The 22,349-nt window shown below is 52.1% G+C and overlaps 7 protein-coding genes across 7 annotated transcripts; 5 read left to right on the plus strand and 2 right to left on the minus strand.

Moving 5' to 3' along the window:
- Positions 1-116: 116 nt before the first annotated feature.
- J4E87_003310 (uncharacterized protein) lies at positions 117-1,217 on the plus strand (the record flags this gene model as incomplete). Its single annotated transcript, XM_049374939.1, has 2 exons — positions 117-350; positions 903-1,217. 2 exons carry the CDS (start codon positions 117-119, stop codon positions 1,215-1,217), a joined length of 549 nt encoding a protein of 182 aa, XP_049234861.1.
- Positions 1,218-2,155: 938 nt separating this feature from the next.
- SED2 (Tripeptidyl-peptidase sed2) lies at positions 2,156-4,039 on the plus strand (the record flags this gene model as incomplete). The annotated part of the gene is made up of 3 exons (XM_049374940.1): positions 2,156-2,246; positions 2,295-3,405; positions 3,460-4,039. 3 exons carry the CDS (start codon positions 2,156-2,158, stop codon positions 4,037-4,039), a joined length of 1,782 nt encoding a protein of 593 aa, XP_049234862.1.
- A 675-nt stretch (positions 4,040-4,714) lies between these two features.
- Positions 4,715-5,689, plus strand: J4E87_003312 (uncharacterized protein; the record flags this gene model as incomplete). The annotated part of the gene is made up of 1 exon (XM_049374941.1): positions 4,715-5,689. One exon carries the CDS (start codon positions 4,715-4,717, stop codon positions 5,687-5,689), a length of 975 nt encoding a protein of 324 aa, XP_049234863.1.
- A 2,598-nt stretch (positions 5,690-8,287) lies between these two features.
- On the plus strand, positions 8,288-9,649 carry J4E87_003313 (uncharacterized protein; the record flags this gene model as incomplete). The annotated part of the gene is made up of 2 exons (XM_049374942.1): positions 8,288-8,809; positions 8,861-9,649. The coding sequence occupies 2 exons, from the start codon at positions 8,288-8,290 to the stop codon at positions 9,647-9,649; spliced, it is 1,311 nt and encodes a 436-aa protein (XP_049234864.1).
- A 190-nt stretch (positions 9,650-9,839) lies between these two features.
- Positions 9,840-12,152, minus strand: J4E87_003314 (uncharacterized protein; the record flags this gene model as incomplete). The annotated part of the gene is made up of 2 exons (XM_049374943.1): positions 9,840-12,013; positions 12,062-12,152. 2 exons carry the CDS (start codon positions 12,150-12,152, stop codon positions 9,840-9,842), a joined length of 2,265 nt encoding a protein of 754 aa, XP_049234865.1.
- A 3,209-nt stretch (positions 12,153-15,361) lies between these two features.
- On the plus strand, positions 15,362-16,277 carry J4E87_003315 (uncharacterized protein; the record flags this gene model as incomplete). The annotated part of the gene is made up of 2 exons (XM_049374944.1): positions 15,362-15,694; positions 15,822-16,277. The coding sequence occupies 2 exons, from the start codon at positions 15,362-15,364 to the stop codon at positions 16,275-16,277; spliced, it is 789 nt and encodes a 262-aa protein (XP_049234866.1).
- A 3,039-nt stretch (positions 16,278-19,316) lies between these two features.
- Positions 19,317-20,596, minus strand: J4E87_003316 (uncharacterized protein; the record flags this gene model as incomplete). The annotated part of the gene is made up of 4 exons (XM_049374945.1): positions 19,317-19,746; positions 19,796-19,994; positions 20,051-20,354; positions 20,408-20,596. 4 exons carry the CDS (start codon positions 20,594-20,596, stop codon positions 19,317-19,319), a joined length of 1,122 nt encoding a protein of 373 aa, XP_049234867.1.
- Between the last annotated feature and the right edge of the window lie 1,753 nt (positions 20,597-22,349).

A 22,349-nucleotide genomic window follows, 5' to 3' on the forward strand; every position in this document is an offset into this window, starting at 1 on the left:
ACACTGGGCGACCTCACTAATCGCATGCACAATGGCTTACAGGGTCATACGACCGGATCTTCCTGCTTAACATCAAATCACAACCACTCAACCTAATTCACCCACGACATCCGAGTATGGCTCCAGTTGTACATGAAATCGACCCAGACGCGGATACAGTCATAATCTTACGATCACCGGGTGATGGCGAATACTTCGCTTGGTGGGATGATTCACCGTTCGACAACCTTGACATACTTGATCAACTCCCTTTCAGCATGAAAGAATGGGACACAAACATGTCGATCTCGGACGATATTGAAGTTCACCAGTCGCCTGCGAGGGCATTCGTCACGAAGGAGTCGGATTGGGTAATCCTTAATGTTCCTGAGGGATCTGTCCTTTATCTTGTCTCGTCACGCCATCTCAACTGGCGTCACCGGTCTTCAAAGCAGCGCTCTCACCTGGTACCTGGAGTGAGGGATGCAAGCAGACCGACGGTCGCTACCATATTACAGCAGACGATTGGGAGGAAGAAGCATTCCTCCTCTTCATTAACATGTTACACCTACGCAGCCCTCAGATCCCGAAGACTGTGAGCCTCGAACTAATGGCAAAGCTGGGAATCCTCATCGACTATTACAACTGCGCTAGTGCAGTGGAATTCTTCACATCGGTCTGGATGAACAAAATCTATGGTGATAGAATGGAGGGTGAATACTGCCGCGAGTCGATACTGCTGCTTTGGGTTTTCTATCTCTTCGGGAGCAAAGATTGTGTCGCTCTCCTTGTTGAGATAATGACCTTTTACTGCAACGAGAGCAAACTACGCACCTTGGGACTTCCCATACCCCAATCTTTGTCAGGTAAGTTAACGATGTTGCTCTGAAACACATGTAGTGTTCTAACTAGCGGTAGATGAGATCGAACATCGGCGACATGAGCTTATCAACAAGAAGCTGTCATATCTGCATTATAAACTGACAATGAACTCTAAGCCGAATGAACATCTGCCAGATAGATTGCGAGAGACACTGAGGCGTACCATCGGTGGGCAAAGACGTTCAACCGGATATCCCTGCCTTGAGATCACTGTGGCAGCACTCGAGAGGGTCCTTCTTGACTACTCTCAGGAGCAAGTGGAGGCTATACTCGAACTCGAAGCCACTCGTATCGAGTGGTACCGCGCAAACGGCTTCGAACTCTGCTGGAACAATAACGAGCTGAGCTATGAGTAGAGGACACTGAGAATCAAGTACGAGGATGCTACGCGTCTCGCGGAGCTTGGGGAACAAAGCTATTCCTCACACATGTGGCTTATCGGCTGCATACACATCGGTACAATGTGCTGGAGGTTTTAGAATGGCAAGTCTCTGGAAGTAACGATGGAGTCAATGAGAGGCAACGACTGATATCTTGATATATGTCCCAGGGAGTTCGGTCCTCATAGGCGGGCCGTTCGCAAGATTAGTCTGGTGTTTATCCGCCCGATATTTGCGACGATCTCTGTATATTATACTTGCGACTTCTCTCATTTGCGACGATCTCAGCTACGGTTCCTTCCAGGATGCAGGTGGCGGCGAAGATCATAGAAACCCAGATTGCTCGCAATTACCAAACGATCTAGGAAGATCTCGAATGCAGGTGACATGCTCTAGAGACCAATACTACATTGTTACCGGAAGGTGCTCGTATGTGCCTTGCATGAACTGTGGCCGAGGCAGTGGTCCGGTTATAACGCCAACCCAACCTTGGAAGTGGGCGGCCCTAGCCCGGTGCTAACGAGCGCGCACAGAACAAGATCCACACGTCACAACCTGTCACAACCACCCATGTGGGGTCATCGGTCATGTTATCGCAACGCCACGGCCAAAACAAGAAGGAGGTTATCCGGCACACAAGCCTTGTCAAGAGCCCCAGTCCGAGGCTTGTCTTTCTTAGCCCCTTGCTTGGACACTGTCGGTTCCATTCAACGCATCGCGTATGCGCACCACGACATGAGCGACAATCGCAATCTAAACTCCATGGGGTAGGTCGGTAATGATGTGACTATCATGCAGGGACTGAGGTCGACCGTGGGTGCGGTATAAAACTACAATGCAGTCCGCTGTTCGTTGTCTCTTCATCCGCATTCGCTTCGGACTACCTTCGCTCAAGGAAACCGGTTGTGGCAAAGATGGCTCCTGTGCTTTCATTCATCGTTGGCTCGCTGTTGGCTGTTAGGGCTTTCGCTGAGCCGTTTGAGAAGCTCTTCGAGGTTCCAGAGGGTGAGCTACATGTTAGATCGAGCTACGAGCTATGCTAATGATCAACAGGATGGAAGCTTCAAGGCCCAGCATCTGATGCACACACGCTCAAGCTCCAGATCGCGCTCACGCAAGGCGATACCGCAGGCTTTGAGCAGACCGTCATGGACATCTCCACACCTTCAAACCCCAAGTACGGCCAGCACTACGAGTCGCACGAGGAGATGAAGCGGATGCTTATGCCCAGCGAGGAGACCGTTTCGTCCGTCTCTTCGTGGCTCAAGTCTGCCGGTATCGAGAAGTTCGAGACCGATGCCGACTGGGTGACCTTCAGGACCACCGTCGGTGTTGCCAACGAGCTCCTCGGAACGAAGTTCTCTTGGTTCGTTAGCGAGGAGAGCACACCCCGCAAGGTTCTCCGCACCCTTGAGTACTCCGTGCCTGACGAGATTGCCGACCACATCAACCTCGTTCAGCCAACCACTCGCTTCGCTGCTATCCGCGCGAACCACGAGACTGAGCGTGAGATCTTCGGTATCCAGCTCGCTTCTTCTCCCAACATCACTGTCAACTGTGATGCTTCCATCACTCCCCAGTGCCTGAAGCAGCTCTACAAGATCGACTACACTCCCGACCCCAAGAGTGGCAGCAAGGCAGCTTTCGCTTCCTACCTCGAGGAGTACGCTCGCTACAGCGATCTCGCCCTCTTCGAGAAGAACATTCTTCCCGAGGCTGTTGGCCAGAACTTCTCCGTCGTCCAGTTCAACGGTGGTCTGAACGACCAGAACTCCAGCGACGACAGTGGCGAGGCCAACTTGGACTTGCAGTACATGCTCGGTCTTGCCCAGCCCCTGCCCGTCACCGAGTACAGCACCGGCGGCCGTGGCCCCTGGGTCGCTGATCTCGACCAGCCCGATGAGGCCGACAGCGCCAACGAGCCCTACCTCGAGTTCCTCCAGAGCGTGCTCAAGCTCAAGCAGAAGGACCTTCCCCAGGTCATCTCTACCTCCTACGGCGAGAACGAGCAGAGTGTGCCCAAGTCGTACGCTCTCAGCGTCTGCAACCTCTTCGCCCAGCTCGGTAGCCGTGGTGTCTCTGTCATCTTCTCCTCCGGCGACTCTGGTACCGGCTCTGCCTGCCTTTCCAACGATGGCAAGAACACGACCAAGTTCCAGCCTCAGTACGTAATTGCCTGTAAGGACTGTATGTGAGACAAACACTGACTTCCCTCTAGATACCCCGCTGCCTGCCCCTTCGTCACCTCTGTCGGCTCCACTCGCTACCTCAACGAGACTGCTACTTTCTTCTCCTCCGGTGGTTTCTCCGACTACTGGAAGCGTCCCTCGTACCAGGACGATGCTGTGAAGGCATACTTCCACCAGCTCGGCCAGAAGAACAAGCCCTACTTCAACCGCCACGGACGTGGATTCCCCGACGTCAGCGCTCAGGGCTTTGGCTACCGCGTCTACGACAAGGGTTCTCTCAAGGGCTACCAAGGAACTTCCTGCTCCGCCCCCGCATTCGGTGGCATCGTCGCTCTTCTCAACGACGCCCGCCTGCGAGCCAAGAAGCCCGCTCTTGGTTTCTTGAACCCCCTACTGTACTCCAACCCCGATGCGCTTAACGATATCGTTCTCGGTGGTAGCACCGGATGCGATGGCCATGCCCGCTTCAACGGCAAGCCCAACGGCAGCCCGGTTATTCCGTATGCTAGCTGGAACGCTACTGCGGGATGGGACCCGGTTTCTGGTCTTGGCACACCGAACTTCCCGAAGCTGCTCAAGGCTGCTATGCCGGCTAGGTATAAGGCTTAGACGGGCGGAGGATATGTCTTGATGAATGTGCGATAGAAACAGATTTGGATAAGCTATAATTGAAGCATTGAAGAACAGCTGCTTTGACCAATCTTGAAGACCGGAGTGATGGACTGGTAATGTGAGCTCCTCGCCCTGTCATGAAGAGCATCGACAAAGTCTTCTATGCAGGGTCTCAACTGACCCCAATTCCGTTGCTATTCTATGACGCATCTTCAGATCTGCACGACCGTTCGTTCATTGTATCGGTGTTCTCGTAGAGGCATGCTGCACGCGTAAAGCTGGAGAGGGCGGGTATGGTTACATAAGCGAAGCACGAGCCATCTCAGCCGCCGGATGACGTAGAAGCTTCGAGAAACATCGCGAAGCTTCACGCGTCTTCCTGACAAACCTCGAAGCATCACCAATCGTCGCGCATCGTCTACACTCTTCCAGTATCGTCCTCGTCTTACGGAATCTGCATTGCTCATCAACGCGCACGCGATCTGCTGCTGCCTGCACGACGCCTCTACAATGGCTATAAATCCATGTCTCCCTGCTCTCCAAGAGCCCATCATCAATTCGAAAGACAAACACATCTACAGATCTACGATCTACAGCTACTCTTGAGCTTCACTACTCTACACTGTTCTCCTCATCGACCAACAAGCCTCGCTTCTACCAAGTACCCCAGCAATGGCGTTTATCCTCACTCCACGCATGGCACCCGCCTACGAGGCACAGCAGTGCAACCCCTTCGGCTTCTGCGCCCCGGTATCACGACCCGCCCACGGCTATCGCGTCTCTCGTCCTCAGCCTCGCCGCCCACAATACTCGCCCTACAACAACTTCTTCAGCCAGGTCGATGAGCTCCTGAGCGAGATCGACCGCGAGGCACAACGCGAGGCTCAGCGCAAAGCGCAGATCGAGGCCCACCGAGAGGCACTACGCGAAGCTTACCGCCAGCGACAGCTGCAGCGCAAGCGCGCACTTCGAGCCGACTTCCAAGTCAACCAGATCGAGCAGGGATGGCAGGTGGATGGAGACATCCAGGGCTTCGAACAGGACAACATCAACATTGAGGTCATCGATGAGCACACACTGAAGATTGCTGGTAACACCCAGTGGCAGTCGGAGAAGTCGCAATCTCAGCCACAGCTACCTCAGATCGAAGCCCAGGCTACACCTGCCGCTAGCATTGAGCAGCCTGCCGCCGCACAGTCAGAGCCAGAAGTCGAGACTACCACTGAGACCGAGGCTCCTACCACTCGCGCCGCTACACCCGACAGCGACACCTCATCGCATAAGTCATACCAGCCCACCGTCGAAGACGACTTCGAAGACCTCGCCGCTGACTTCCCATCATCTCGCCCATCATCTCCCACCGAGCCCCGCGAGCCCAAGGGCAAGGAGAAGGCAGTCGAAGAGCCTAAGAACACCGAGACCGCTGTGGTAACCCAGCCACAACCCGAGGTACCGGTCCAGCAACCTCAGCAACAACCCCAAGAGCAGCCCCAACAAGAACGCGTCCATGGATCTTTCGAGCGCACCTTCAGGTTCCCAGAACGCATCGATGTTGGTAATGTCAGCGCTAGCTTCAAGGACGGTGCGCTCAAGGTGACTGTTCCTAGGGCGCAGGTGATGCAGGTTAGGAGGATTGCTATTCTATAGATGAGGGGAGGGGTATAAGTGAGGAGGAGTAATGGCAGACAAGGGCATGACTGCAGGAGATGAAGTCATGGATAGCACATGCAAGGGACAGGGACGGTTTTGTAAGATATCTGCACACGATGGTTAGACATCGGTTATGAATCAATGATTGTTTAATTCAAACTTCTCATCACATCTTCTGTCTTTCCGCTGTTGTACACTCACGCTACTCTCTCCATCTGACACCACACATCCCTCTGGACCCTCTCCACCCATAGTTGGACTGATCTACAGCATCAAAGCAACAATCCCCAAAGCAGCGACTACAACACCGCCGGCCTCACCGGCACCGATAGCAACAGCCGCGCCTGTTGATGTCGCGTCAGTCGACTTCGCTTCAGTAGCGGTGGTCTTCGCCTCCGTCTTCGTGGCCTCGGATGACATGGAGGATGCCATTGATGAGGCGGCGGATGAGAGGGCGGATGATGCGGAGGCGGCGGGGTTGCTGAGGGTAGGATGTTAGTACTTTTGCAGTCCGTAAGACTAGAAGGTAGTGTATGCATGGGGATTTACTTACGTTTCCGCTGCGAGCGCGAAGCCGGCGAGGGCGGGGAGGATGAAGGTTGAGAAGCGCATGATGTCGAGTGGTCTTTCAAGTCTTTGATTCGTGTTGTTGCAGGTTTGATTATGTTATCTTGGGATCGGTATGTTTGTAGGTAAGCAAGAAGAGAGGAACATCCAAATCTAAAGCCCAGTCACGGCTTTATGTACCCTACACCTGTCATCACTACATTGTACAAAACCCCTGAGTTTGCGTAACACATCATCCCCATCACGAAACGGTGATACCATACACGACCACTAGCATTTGGTGCGTATACCCCTTGCTGTACCTAATCATGGCATTGCTGTGGCTGATAGGTACGTATCAAGGTACCAATTCCGGTAGCCGTCTTGGCTGAATCGGCTACGTGGTACAAGAGTTACTGTGATAGGGGAAGTATATGGTGCTTCGCAAGCTTTGTGGCGGGTGATACCATGGAGCCGGGTGTAAATGGATTTGTCCTACAATGTGCGGATGGTATACGCGTTTTGGGGGTTTGGTGCGAGTGAAGCACCTCAAAACCGAGTAGTCTGATTGCGACGAAGCAGTTGCTTAATTATCTGCTATATGTTTCAGGGTGTTGCTTCGCTGGACCTTCCGCTCAAGCCTGAAGTTCTTTGCGTAAGTAAACTTTGGTCGTGAAGATTGCTTGATCATGTCGAAGTCCACGTGTATGAGATTTCTTGTTCCAGGCTCGAATATGGTATTCTATATCATTAAATTCGTTACAAGATAAGATAGCGTACGCACATTTCGAGGATTTTGATGGAAGGGGGGCCGCAACGAAGGCCTCGTAATCTTGATTGTCTGACGCTAGGCAAGGCTGTGCTAGCGTAGATCTAGACTAGCGCCGGCGATCTCTCGCTCCAGGGCTCTTTCGCTATCCGACAGGAGCTCCTGCCGTCTCTCTCCACCTTTTCTCTTCCACAACAACCAACGCAGCTCCCCGGTGTGTACATCGAGGGGCTTACTGAGATAATGTTCAAACTGCGTTTTCATACGAGGTCTTCAGCTCGCCACGTCGATCGAAGGGGCTTACAGGCATGATCAGCAACGCGCGTCTGCACAATCGGGTCTCAGCTCGTCACTGGTCCTGCCATTGCAGCAACCTCGCGTTGAACCACCAGGTTTGGATGACTGAGCGAGCGATGCGCCGCCAGCCATGTCGCCCAGATTCTGCCTGTCAGCGTTACAACTTGTTCTCTCATTCACGCATCCCACCAGACAGTAGTTCTTTCGCGTGGCATCTACAAATGTTTGGCTATGGCAAATCCGCTTATCTATCCACATGAACTCACAGGGCGCAGCGTTCGCCTGCTCACTATAGAGCCTGACGAGCCATCGGCCCCGCTGCGATGCAAACTATCAGAAACTCGTCTGGACACGACTCCGATCACTTACAACGCTCTATCATACTGCTGGGGGGCAAATCATTCCCCCGTCTCGATAACTTGTAAGTTGCATCCCCTCTCAGTAACACCAAACCTCCATTCCGCCTTACATGAGTACCGCCGCAGGAGAACTCAAGCACCTCTTTGGGTTGATGCAATATGCATTGACCAGTCCAACATCTCAGAACGGACGTCTCAGGTCCGCATGATGGACAACATTTACACTGAAGCAGAATGCGTGGTCGTGTGGTTGGGAGACGCAGCAGCGACAGATGAGCTGGCACTGAATTTGCTGAAAGCTGTCCATGCGCATTGCGCAAACCCTGAAAACACTCTGGATCTGTCGGCTGAAGAAGTCGCCTTTCACTGGGATGCATCGTTATCTAAAGTGACACAGGAGCATTTTGATGCATTGGCTGCATTTCTCCTACGGCCATGGTTTAGTCGTATGTGGATGTACGTATCACATAAGCTTTTTGGAACCTGTGTATGATATTAAGTCCATATTGACATCTCGGCAGTATTCAAGAGGTTTTGCTCGCACGCCAGGTGTCAATCTGGTGTGGGCCAACTACGGCAAATGAAGATTTTCCAGTCCTTGAAGCGATCGCGCGATGGTCAGACATGACAAATTGTGTTCACAAAACCCTAGCTGCTGTAAGGGCCATCGAGGACGTCCACGTGCGCCGGTCAGCGAGTTTTAAGCTGCTATGCGCGAGTGTGCTATTCTCGATCAAAAAGGCACGAGACAAGGCGGAGATTGGTACCCTGAAGCTTCTCATAAGAACCCGCTGGTTCGATGCGACGGATCGGCGAGACAAGGTCTTTGCGCTTGTTGGCCTCACAAGCGACATCAATCAGAGCTTTGTGGACTACTCCAAAAGTTACGAAGACCTGATGAGGGACCTGAACCTCATGCTTCTGGAAGGCAGGATCAAGCCTACCTGGGGTAATGTATTAGATGTGTTGTCATTGATTACACGTGAAGAGGACGACGAAATCGCAGAGCCAAGCTGGGTGGTAGATGTTTTCAAGCCGCAGAACTTCGAGGGCTCGTACACGCCTGTTATGGGTGGATACCCCTCTAAAGAGCCACACATTCAACGCAAGCCAGAGCTTCGCTTTCCTGAGGAGTATGGGCCGGAGGTAAGCTGCACTCCAAAAGCAAGCTTGTCTATGTACTAAGCAGTTCACTAGTGTCTCCGTATTCGCGGTACTGTTTTCGATACGATCGCTCACACGGCTCCGTTTCCGACGTTCTTGCGCGAAGGCGGGTCACAACCAGTCGGAACCTACGACCTACAAAACATATCTGCTTATCGCGACTGGCTCCTGCGCGTGGATGCAATACTAGAAACGCAACGAACAGACACCACTGATGCCGACAGCATGTACCGACCTACTGGCGAGTCCCATAACGATGCGTTCTGGCGAACCCTATGCTGCAATCGCACATCCACGTACGGACTCAAGACTCCCACTGATGGAAGCAGCTATCATGCGTTTCTCACCAATCTCATCATTCTAGAAGCGAGCCCCGAGTTCGTTAGGATTAAGCGCTGGATCCTTGGCGTCGCTACAGCGTCATCTCCAACCATGGCATACTACTTCCGGGGCAGGAATTGGTTCTTGCGATACGCTTTACCGTTCGCTGTTCCTCTCTTTGCTATTTGTTTCAACGTTGCTTGGAGTAAGGCCTGGGAATCCTGGCAAGACCATCTGCATATCAAGCAAAGAGACTTTCAGACTTGCCATATGGCATGGATGTGGGGGCGACAGTTTGCCATCACCGAACAGGGGTTGATTGGGTTGGTGCCGGTTGCAGCCAGGGTAGGGGATAGTGTTGGTTTCTTCGCAGGGTGCAGAGTTCCGTATGCGTTGAGAAGACGTGGTGAGGGGTACGTTCTCATCGGTGATTCGTATCTGCATGGAGTTATGGATGGCGAGGGGGAGAAGTTTGAGACCGAGATGCTGAAGATAATGTGAGATGGCATTCGCTTTGAGGGCGCAAGTTGGGAGATTCACGATGACGAATGTAGTGCAGAAACGCTCGAAATGTGATTACATTACATTAGATTGCTAGATTATGTATGAGATACTGTGTTTCAGTGTGTGATAGGATGTTGAAAAGGGAAGATGAAGCTCGAAGGAGCTGTCAACGTTTGAGGTAAGTTGGTTAGACCTCAGAGCATACATGCCACTCCCAGCCTGTCTTCGTACAGCAGTCGATGCGATCGAAGTCCTTGGCAGAGACACTTCCAGCACCGGTAGTATCGAAAGTAATTTCCTGGCCTTCGTGGACGTTGGTGGATCCCCACTGAGCGAAGACGACGTTCTTGCCGGCACCCTCAACAGAGATGGTGCGTCTGTTATCAATTTGGCCTACAGTGTCGAAGACCTTAGTGGTGAGAACACCAGGCTTAGCCTCGTCGAACATGGCCGTAACGTGGAAGCGCTCATGACCCCACATAATAGTACCCGCAAACCAGGAGAAGTGGATCTTGCGAGCGCCAATATCGCCATCAACACGGTAGAACATACCGTGTCTCCAGCCTCCGTAGATGTAGAATTGCTCCGCGAAAGCATTGAACACGTAATCTCCCACTGTGATGACACCCCCGGTAGTGATGCCGATCTGCGTGGATGAGGTTTGGAAGATCTTGACAGCGAAAGGCAGGTTGAGGGTGAAGTATTCGTTGAAGTAGGGGCGGTCTGCGGGGCCGGGTACCATGGGCACGCCCTCTGATGGGTCGCCACCAGCGATCCTAGTGTAAGAAGGGGCTGTTGGTCTGGGTGCGGGAACGTTGCAGGTGCTTTGGACGACAACGACGGTCTGGAAGTCCTTTGTCTCGGTCGCAAATGAGGTCGCGGCAGTATTAGTAATGGTTTGAGTGGTCGTGACGGTGCCGGTGGCGACCTGAGAGCAAGCTGCTGAGATCTTGCTGGTGGGCCAAGCTGCGATAGAAGCCGGTGTTACGAGGTCACGCTTCTCAACGGCCCTGTTGAGCTCTGCTGCCATGGTATCGTTGAGCTTTGGGATGCTTGGGTCGTCCTCGTGCGAGAGAGTCTTGACGGCTACGATTGCGATCTCGTAAGGGTCGACAACGACGTCGTTGGTCACTTCGGTGCTGTTATCCGCGCGTCTGGCGTGTCTTCCGTTGAACTTGGCTGCCGTGACGATCGCAATTCCAGAGGTGGAGGTGCTTGTCACTGTCCTTGTGATTGTAGCGGTCTGGGGTGCTGGTGTAATAGTAGCGGTAGCGGTTGCAGTCGCAGTCGGCTGAGTGTAGCCAATGTAGCTGCTGCAGAACTCATCGCCGCTTGACTTGAGGTAAGAGATGTCGCTGGGGCAGACAGGTACGCCATTATCGCTCTCATCAGTGAAGCCAAAGCTGTACTGAATGGTGTAGTGATCGTCACCGCGGTATTGGCCATCGTTCGTCGCGAAGGAAGCATCCCACTCCTGAGTGTACATGGAGCAGTATTGACCCTGCGAGACACCGTTCTTGAGCAGAATGTAGGTGTTGAAGTAGCGGCACAACTGCGGCTTGCCATCGGCAGGTGAGTGTTCAGTCGCCCACTTGTTCTGCTCTTGACAGGCAGCTGCACAGAGCTTGGCATCGAATGCGGGCTGGACGAAGAGCTTGTAGCCCATGTAGGAGCCTTGCTTGTTGCAGTCAAGAGGCGAGTTGATTGCACTGTTCTTGAGCTCGACCTGCTTGTAGCCCTCAGCAGACTGTGTCGTGAGAGACGAGTAGCCGTTGCTTCCAGCGATGGCGACTTCAAACTGTTCTCGCCACTGTCCGTTGTTGTTGGCAGTGTCGGTGTAGACTGGTCCGCCCCAGAACGAGCACTTGATGTTGGCAACAGCTTCAGGGTCTCGGCATTCAGGTCCTGGGTTTGCCGAAGGGTCGCGCTCAACATAGATGTTGAAGCCGAGACATCCATCCTTGGAGTTACACTCAGATGCGCAGTGAGAGGGGTCGTAGGTCTCGACTACCTTGTAGCCAAGGTATCCGTAGGCACTGCTGGCACCCTGTAAATTGGTGAAGGTGTTGAAGTATCCAGAGGGGGTGGAAGCACCCTTCGCTACAGAGGCAATTTTGGAGTCGGCGCGGAACTTGCTAGCAGACGACAGGTCGAAGCCGTAAGTGTTGGGGTTGCTGGGCTCAGGGTCGCAGGCCCCACGCCTCAGATGCTTCTTGACCTCCGGTACGGCCGAAGGCTCAGACACAGGCTTGACATCGAGCGGATCAGCGACGACCTCGGAGACGACATCCGCAATAGCCTCAGTTACTTCAAAAGGAACTGCTTGTTCCTTCAAGCCGGGAATGATGTTGATGACTGGGTCTATCTCTAGTTAGTGTGGTACCAGCATTTCCTCGGAAGAGAACATACCAGGCGTAGCATCAACTCCTGCGAAGTCGATGTCTTGAGCTCCGACCACGGTGAAGGCCGCAACGGCAGAGAAAACGTATGAATACCTCATTATTAAAGATAGTGGGTTGCTCGAGCGTAAAGAGTGACTGAGCGGGTGAGTGAATGAGTGAAGAGGCTGCTGTTGCTGCTGGCTATACTTCCTGTGCCTTTACGGATCTTTATATGTTCATGATGAGGCCTTGCAAGAGTTCGTCCTGACTACGAACCAAACAGATTTACGCCATGCAGGACGGAGTCGCCGCAGCTGAAGCATACAAACATCATGGCTTTCTCGAGGCGTAGCTGAGTGAATCGAGCAAAGTCGTGCCACATATCGAAATAGGCTGCTTGAGTACCACAAGAAGGTAAGTCCTGACGAGCCACTTGACTCGTTCAGTCCCAACCTCGCGTAATTTTGGTAGTTCTCAAGCCACACATCGAGAAACATACCACTTCTTCTGCCGACGTTGAGGGGCGCCGGTGAGTTTTCGATCTAGCCCTGCATCTTGCAGAGTCTCGCAGTCCAGAACATGCACGTGGGATGCCGCGTGCGCTGTAGGCTCGTGGGGGATGTGAGGATGGAAGCTCCGAGCGAGACCCGCACTGCCCCTGGCGCGAGAGGCACTAGCGTCGCCTTGGCACATCGTCTTGGCGCCTGGCAGCAATTCTCGTCGAAGCCGAACATCAAAACAATACCCGCAAAGAACAAAGATCTTTCAGTCGACAGCGAAAGACAACCGATCGTCCCTTGCAATTGACGCCGTTCAGTAGACACCGTCTAACAAGTGCACTTTCGGCACTAGCATGGGCAGCATGCACTCATTTAGGGTGCGACTCCGTGAAGGTGCAGCTAACTCAACACTCAATCATGAAGTCTGCTTTAGCTTGAAGAGAAGCAATGGTACTATTTCGAATCCGACAACTTTAGCTCTTGGCGTGATCTCCACGTACCCAAATCGATATCCGGCGGCGGCTCGCTAACGATCGTGGAAATTTGCCCCTGCCTCAAGGTTCCGTAGCTTGCGCAGGGTTCGGAAGTTCCTCCATCTCCTTACCTTCCCACCCAGCAACCCGTCAACAAACCTGGGGAGTCGCTCTACTGCCCTGCTCTTTACTCTGAAGATCATTGCGACCTTGGAGATCCCTTCTCGCCCACACGAACTTTCAGAAGGTTCCGGTGGTCCCGCTGCGCTCGACTGAAGTAACATGTCCCCTCACGAGCGATTAAGACCAGTCAGTCCGGAGTGAGCCGCTGTGTGAATGCGACGCCTGCTCATCACATACTGCTCGCGCTTCTTCCAGGCCACTGTCTGATATCTGGGCGTTGTTGAATCGTACGTCGCGGTTCGCATCAAGACGGCACGCCTATAGCATCCTCGGCAGGCGACAAGATGGAAAGCCTGGTCGCCCCAAGTAGCTCACGAAGTTCTCGCATCGCATCGCATCGCATCGACCATATATGACCTTCTCGAAAGTGTCATTCGTGTGTCCTGTTTCGGCGATCTTCGAGTGAAACGGCGCGCTAGAGCTAAAACCTCGGCCCGAGCCCATCGTAGGCTGTTACAGCGACTCTGAAACTACTCATCAAAGACAGGGCGATACTAAGAAAGCCATCAGCGCTTCGCATGTTCTGCATCAGGCCATTGAATGCGCATTGTGGCGGAGATGTCAACGTTTCGCCACAAGCTCACACTTTGTCTGAATCGTCACGGATAACGGCACCACTAGCAAGCATGCGCAGCCTGCTCGAGGTTGCTGCAGTCTTCTCTTCAAACTCGACACTGAGCACAGGGACCCTCCTACTATCGGAATATTTGCATCGGCAACTGGCCAACTCAAAAATCTACAGACTTCCTGCACGCGCTCAGACGACCTCTGGTAGCGCAAACGCACGATATGAAAGAGCTTTCTCACTATTGAATGCCGGCGGTTTATCAAAATTACCTGGGGTAAATCCCAATAAACGTCAGCTTGTCTATACACTAGTTGATAGTCGCTGTACTGTAAAGGAGGTACTGTTCACCCAGGGAATGTCATTTTACGTTTGGCTGTGGGCGGGTGATCAGCCTAAGCGTACAACGCCAGTCCTGTGCACCGGAACCAAACTTTCGTAAGACCAGGATTGGCCTGAGGCACGTCGCACACCAACGCAACTGGATTACACATGTGGAAATAGGTCGGTGGTACATAGTTTTGCGGTTCCAACAACTGAATTCAGGCAGGCGATCGACGCGATAGCAGCGCATCAACAGCTCTACACCTTCATGGAGGGAGGCAGTGTTGCAATCTCTCCCAGGATCCCGGCATCACTTGCCACGCGTCGCCTTCAAGTGCGTCCACAGGAGCAACCTGTATACGACCTCCGCGGACTGAAGCTTCGTGTTTCGCGGCGAATTCTTCGTCATACCTGCGCACTGCACCATCCACCTCCACGCTTGTGCACCCAACACTGGAATTTTGACAAGCATCTTTGCGCAACTATCGCTTTGACATTGATTAATATCTTCTCCTGAAGCCGCCACTAGGGGGCGAAGCACGCGTCTGGATAGTACTATGGAGCGACCAACGTTTCGAACGACCTGTCAAAACATTGGCCGTGCCTGACTACTGGCTCCACGCTTGGCAACGCTCGAACTTCAATGCACATCATCTTCGCAGGAATCGCATTCATTCTTCTCAAACCAACAGTGAGGCTATTGACGCGTGGTGAGATGGCATTCCTGTGTCATAGATGGCTCCCAATAGACGACACATTGCCTACTGCTGCACCACGTCGAGTCCATTAGCGCTCGGAAAAGATGAACCATCTTGACGACGAAGACAACCCTCATCACTTTTGAGTTGCTGTGGCGCGTAGTCAGACGACCCTCGTGATGTTTCTCGGTTCTAGCTCCATCGTGCTTTGACTCTTCAATCTCGCTACAACCGGCACACCAGTCGGAACGCACATCCCGCTAATGCATCAGCGCTTCCTGGCCTGGCGCGGTGCATGGATCCCAACTCCAACAACAGGCTCGTGCGGATCCAAGCAGACAACGTTCAGCCCAGGAGGACGGAACCATGATCTCTCTCAGGTGGGCACGGGAGCACGGGTCGCACAGGCGAATATGAAAATCGGGAGTGCCCACCTTACTCCTCCCATTTCAGTGATCAGATATAATGGCTTTCGAAAAGCACGTCGTTTCCTACAAACAGAGATCATCTCTTGCCATTGTGCTTTCACCTCCCATTCCTTTGAGGCCCTTCTCTTCTATCACTTCTGTTAGTCACCCATACGCCATGTTCGACCACGACAAAGAGAAAGACTCCGGTCTGCCTTTCCATGAGCCCTCCACAGCACCTCCCTCGGAAGACCGAAGAAAGCATCACTTCCTACGGACTGAGGCCACAGCCTTCTTGGGAGAGCTTATTGGCACCTTCATGTTCCTTTCTTTGGCCTTCACTGGTACTCAGATCGCACTCAACGCTGCCGGCACCAATGACTTGACCGCAAGCTCGAATCCCATACCGGATGTGGGAAAGCTCCTGTACATCGCCTTCGCCTTCGGTATATCTCTCGCCATCAACGTCGCCATCTTCGCCGACATCAGTGGCGGTAAATTCAACCCAGCAGTAAGTTTAACCACGCAGCCTGTGTTCGTATGACCCCGGCACTTGGGTAGCACCATATGCGATATCGGGAACACATACAGCCATCATACACATGCAGTGTAACAGAAGCTAACCTACTTCTCCACAGGTTACCGCCGCCTTATGGCTCACACGAAAGATCCACTGGCACCGCGCACTCCAAACCATCATAGCGCAAATGATCGCTGCGATAGCCGCAGCAGGCTTCGTCTCTGGTCTTTTGCCTGGCGAACTCACCATCGACACCAAGCTTGACGCATCGATCTCCGTAACACGAGGTCTTTTCCTGGAAGCTTTCGTCACCGCGCAATTGGTCCTCAGTATCCTCATGCTGGAAGCCGGGTCAGCGAAACCAATGTACATTGGAATGTCGCTATTCATCGCCGAGATATGCAGTGTCTACTTCACCGGTGGCAGCCTGAACCCAGCACGCAGTTTTGGTCCCGCGGTCGTCGTTGGTTTTACTAGCTACCACTGGATATACTGGCTGGGACCAATGCTGGGCGCAGCGGTAGCGAGTGGAGCTTATGCACTCATCAACTTTGTACGGCGGGAGCAGATATAACATATCGCGGCAGGACGACGTAATGAACAAATTAACTTTCTCTTTGTTGGCTGGCACAGCAGTTTTGGGGTCGATGCAAGTCATCGGGGTTTGAGTCCCACGGGTGGGACGGACTATGTGGGCACAGCTTGCTCTCTCCTTTTTCACTTGACTTCTTGGACTATTCTGTAGCCGAAGTGACGGCTCTGGTATCTCTCTATTAATTGATATGACATTTTGTTACCTTCTAAAATCGCCGCGATGTAGTTCTACACATGGTGAAGTGAAGAATGCCTTGAAGAAATCTTGATGGAATGGCTACATACGGTGAAGTAGAAAATACTTTGAAGATATCTTGATGGGATGGTAGCAAAGTCCGACACTGCTCGCTCACTCTTGAGCTCATTCCATGGGTACCTATCACTTCGGGAAAGTATATGTACTATGTTCTTAGTTTTAAGTAGTTCTCTCTACCTACAAGATATACAACTACCTACTCTAGTTACTTTAAAATACTACTACTACTACTACTACTACTACTACTACTACTACTACTACTACTACTACTACTACTACTACTACTACTACTACTACTACTACTACTACTAATACTACTACTACTACTACTACTACTACTACTACTACTACTACTACTACTACTACTACTACTACTACTACTACTACTAGGGCGTATAATCTAGCCTATTCTAACCTTATTTGCTTTAAACTACAATTGCTTAAAGTTACAGACGCGGACACTATATTATAGAGAATATAACGATAAACCAACAGCGCTAACCATTTTTGCGTCTACCTGGGGAACTAAGAAACGCCGTTTACGCGTACATCTTTGGCATCAACGACATAATAGTCGTCCGGCGACATCTACTAAGCATCCATCCACATCAACCCACCATCGGTCAGTGTATCCATGTCCTTGGGATCTGTCGCCAAATCCGGGCCGAAGCCACACCATTTCTCTATTCCAAATCCAACATATCAGTAGACGAAGTTGCGGACATGAAAAGGCTGGCTACTCTCTCTGGTCATGAAGCCATAGTGCATATCATCATCCCTTGGAGAACGGCTTGGACGTTGGTGTTGATGAACAACAGATCTTTCGGACTTGCGGATTTGGGGTCGCAGCGCAATGCTATGTTTCATTCGTTCAAGGGGCTTAGGAAGGTGTCGATTACGCCCCAGTACCACGAGGTAGATTCGAGGGACGTGTTCCTGGCTATACGAGAGCCATTCAATGATCATGAGCTAGAAGTTGTTTGGTGGCAGGAATCGACATACTGAGATGGAGACGTGGGTGTGTGAAGTGTAAGATTGAAGAATTTGAGTGATACGCGGAGGTATACGACATATTCTATCACGATCCAATAGCTTAGCGCGAGGTGACTGCTCTCTCACTCACCTTCACCCGATCAGCTGGTCCAAGCGCGTATGTGGTGCCTTGTCCGCTCTAGCGTGTTGAAGACCTTTCTATTCCTACTCACCACCAATTTCCCTGTCCCATTGCTTACAGCACTCGCACTTACTATACTCAGCCACCAAGAACAATGGAGCGCGAAGCCATGTAAGCGATACTCCGCAACTACGTGCAAGAAAAATCACTGACGGAACTGCTAGCACTGCCGCCAATCAGCTCAGGTCTCCTCTCCTTCGGCTACCGGGCGAGATACGAAATCGCATATACGATTTCGTCTTCTATGGCAAAAACACTACCCGGATTGCCCTGCTTACGACATGCAAGCAAGTTGGGCACGAGACGGCGCCAATCTACTACTCTCACATCGACCTTTCATTCTTCGACTTTGCGGACATACACAATCTGAAACTGATGAAGCAGATGAATCACATGATGGCTAGAGCAAAGCCAGAATTACTCCGGAGAGTGAAATCAGTCTGTACAAGCCGCGGATCAACAGAAGTATTGGCGTGGAGAATTCTCTTGGATGTGTTTAACGATGGTTACACGGATTACCGCATATTTGCAAGCTATCTACCAGGACTGAAGTACTGGGAAATTTTTGGAGTTACGATGCATCCGCTCTGGCAAAACGAAGTGGTGAGAGGGATCAAGAAGTTGATGGGTCGTGATTTGGATGTCACCTTCGATCTGACGAAGTAGTCTCAAGGGCGTGGATGTGGTACATGTCGCCTTCGCTTTCTTGAATAAGTGGGTACAGATGTCACTTCCTTGACATATACGTCTTAGAGGGGTGAAAATAGCGGAGTGAATGCGGAGGGCAAGCGAGATAGCCACGTGCGCTAGCGCGAGCTTGTACCACAACAACCACCTGGTCACACGCACTTGACAACCTCAATCTTTTTTCATGTTCAGTCACAACAAACAAACTCTCTGACTGACCCCATCACTGCGCAAGCACAAATCCGTCGAGTGAAAATGGATCTTGACAGCATGTAAGAAACAGCGACAGTGAAGTGTCGATTGCGAACTAACACTGCGAAAGCACCGCTGCGAACCAGCGCAACTCACCTCTTCTGCGCCTCCCCGCCGAGCTGCGAAACAAGATATACCTTTACGTCTTCGATGACAACCACATATGTCTCACTATGAACCGCCGCGGCCTCACCAATTGCTCGTCTCACCCAATGAACTTAGCGCAGAGCTGCACTCAGTGCCGCCACGAAGCCCTTCCTTACTTCTGGCAAAACACCGTCTTTCACCTGCTATACGGCGGTCTAGACTCTCTCTTATACGATACGAGTAAGGGCATGCGCGATCAGATAGAGGTCGTCGATCCCAGTTATGGCGTTGCTTGTGATCTTCGACAAGGCTCGCGTGGTCACCCAGGGGCGTTTACTAGGGTACAGAAGGTTATCATAGCATTTGAGTGGCTCAAGTGTTCCACCAAGGTAGTGAAGGTCACTTTTGGCAAAGACGCTGAACTTGTGTACACCGACGGTGAACGCCATGTATGAGATGACTGAGCATGGGATCGCAGAGAAGACATCCACCAGGCTCATTCTAGTTATTATGGTGCGCAATCAAGGGCTGACTTTACCCTCAAAAGCTAAAAGTACTTTCAATCAAGCAGACTCAACATCAACAGTGTACGTCCTATCATGATAAATCCTCTTATCGTTCATCGGCGCCGTGCTCTTATCCGAAGCGCCATCGTGTATCCTCTCCCAGGCATCCTGGTCGCGCCCGTGATGCACAGCAGACAAGCTGAAGCCATGATCCGAGGGGCCGTGGTAGCTGTCTCCCCCCCGTTGCCGGCGTGAGCGGCCACCTGCAGTGATAGTTGTTGCGACGCGGTGCTTGCTATTCGGGTCGGTGCTGTTATCGCGGTCGTTCTGGAAGTAGTGGCGCAGGGCTGGGAGGGAGGAAGCGAAGCATCCGATGCCTGTTTCGACGTTCGAGCAGAGGACGATGTGGGCGACCCAGAAAGGGAGGTTGGTCTGGGACTCGAACTTGTTGACGAAGGGGATGCGGATCATTGTGATGATTGACGCGCTGGTGTTGTTAGTGATTGTTCGTGCTGCTTTGGTGGCCGAGGACTTACAGTGAGGCGAACGATAGCAGTCCGAATGCTTGGAGCTTCGATTGTCTCTTCATCTGCGTATTCCATAGAATGATAGCCGGGACAACAACCAGGGCCATGTCGGTCAAGATGGTTGATACAGTCGCAGTGTGCGCAATGATGAGGAACGTCTCCGCGGAAGCACATTCTCCGTCGCCACTCATGATCAACGCCGGAGTCCCTGTCGATATCGATTAGTCGTGTCCAACCTGTAGATTGCAAACCGGGGATACTCACACAAAGCGCGCACCGGCTGGCAGTAAGCTAACGTTCCAACAAAAGTAACGAGGAAAGACGCCCATGTGACGGCTAGCAGCACCCAGACGGTGATTCTCATAGGCTTCTTGATCGATGCAATTCGCCTGATCGTGATGCACACCGAGGACTTGACAGTGGCGAGTGCGACAACGTATACCAAGATCCAGATGAGGTAGTACTTGATGGCTTCCGACTGCTGCCATGCATTGAGATCCTCGTTCATTCTTCCTAGGCCAGCGAGGCAGCCATAGATGGCTAGCCCAGTAACAGGAATGTACGCAATCTTTGAGGATACGTTAGTTCAGCACTGGTCAAATTCCAGTAGTGATAACGTACCGTGCCAACAACCATGAACGCATCTTCCAAGCCGAATATCCTTTTCTTGATTCGGATATAAGTTCGCAACGCTACGGTGACAATAGAAAGAGCGAAGAAGATGGACGAGATGACGATGATAGCAAGCGGTAGACCATCTGGTGCAATCAGCCTCGCAGAAGGATCGACATCGTTCATGGGCGCCGCCATTGTGGAGTCAAGACGAATATGATCAGCAAAGCCCCAGACAGAGTGTGTGCCTGCATCTCGAGGAACCTGCTATTACTTTATACGACTCCGCCGACATTGACCGCACCAGCTCCTACCCAGTTGAAGTGGATCATAACAAATAACCACCAAGACCTTCGACTCAGTCTGATGCACCCGTTCCTCTTTCGCGCCGTTACCATCCTCACATTTCCCTGCCCGGAACCGGTTGTGACAGCCGCGAACTCGACTCGCTGCAGGGTCTGGTGCGTCATCTTCGCACCGTGCCCACGTGTAGCGGAAGGAAACATGCAGCCGCTCGGTGCAAGACGAAGAAAATCCTGCTAGAAAGGAGAGCTATGCGTGCTATGTAAGTAATCTGACACGTTTTGTATCCATACAGCGACGCCATGGTGATGGTACCGAAAAACTAGCGGAGCGATCTCCCGCGCCGGCGATCAGGATGCCGGGTCTAGATGGTGGCTAGTGACCGCTAGTCGTGTCTCGAGACGGGAACCTGACTTTCCAGGTCGAATCGAGAGGTCGAAGAGCAGGTGAACCGAGGACAAGGTCCGTATTTTTGGCGCTGGGTCAGATCGTGGGTTCGGGGCGAGGAGTTGCTGCGATGGAGGTCCACTTCATCGACGGAAGAAACCGAGCAGATGCGCTACCGTCCACATTAGTATAAAACCAATGTTTCGATGATTCTCTGGCAACGTAGACATGCTAGACGCGAGAGTGCAAGTCTATACACCTAGAGTCACTACTTGTATTCACGGCATGTAAGACAGTCAGTCATAGCCAGTCATAAGGTCATAGTTGTAGATTGTCCCGCGATCAACTACTTGCGCGCGTATTTGTCCTCATCTTCTTCCTTGTCATACGTGTAGTGATACCTCTGAGTATCTCTAGTCTCGAACGGGATTCAACCGCTTGCTTTTAGGATATGTGAACAGGAGCGCATCCATCATACCACGTCATAAGTAATCACTCACCCATTCATCGGTTTCAGTCCAATCTCGCTCTCTGAACTCCACCTCAACGCCCTTGGCGCGAATACAGCGCATTACAGCCTCCTCTTCTAAATCGAAGTAGTAATCCTCCACACAGACTTTCCTTAACAGCGGAAAATTCGCCAGCGGGTTTGCGGCGATGGGCTCGGGGGAGCCGTACCCCTTTGGGCCCATCAATATATCTTGATCGACAACGAGGGACGTGATGCGAGCGCAGTTCGACGATCCCATAGCAGATTCGAGTTCCCGGTGGGAATACACAAATCTAGCGTCGATAGTGCATTCGTCCCAGAAGATGGTCGTAGCTTCGTGGCGAATCTGCTGACAGGTCGCGAGTACGTGGATTGGCTTCTTGTTACAGTGGGGCACCGGATAGCTACGGTATGGATCTTTTAACACCATTTCCGAACCGAAGAAGACATACTCGTAGATACGATTGCGAATCTCTCCCGGAAGACGCAAGAGAGGCGAGTTAAACTGATTTTCGCGCGTGCTAACATAGTCAGTGAAGAAACATACACAGGCCTTTGCAACTTACATCTCGTCGACGTCTCGGGGCGCAGATTGGCTTGCGTTGTCCTCGATATCGGCGGCCATGTTGTCCTTGAAGAGACCGCCTGTCGTGAGAGTGCGGTGGTTCGTCTGCGTGAAATGATATGAGTCGACTGCGTGGTGTGAGACAGGAAGTGAGAGGAGTAAACAAAGTGACCATCAAACACTCCTTTGGTACTAGCTCGACGCTA

This window comes from Alternaria ethzedia (genome assembly GCF_023757985.1).
Source record: "Alternaria ethzedia strain BMP 0044 chromosome Unknown scaffold_6, whole genome shotgun sequence".
NCBI lineage: Eukaryota > Fungi > Ascomycota > Dothideomycetes > Pleosporales > Pleosporaceae > Alternaria > Alternaria ethzedia.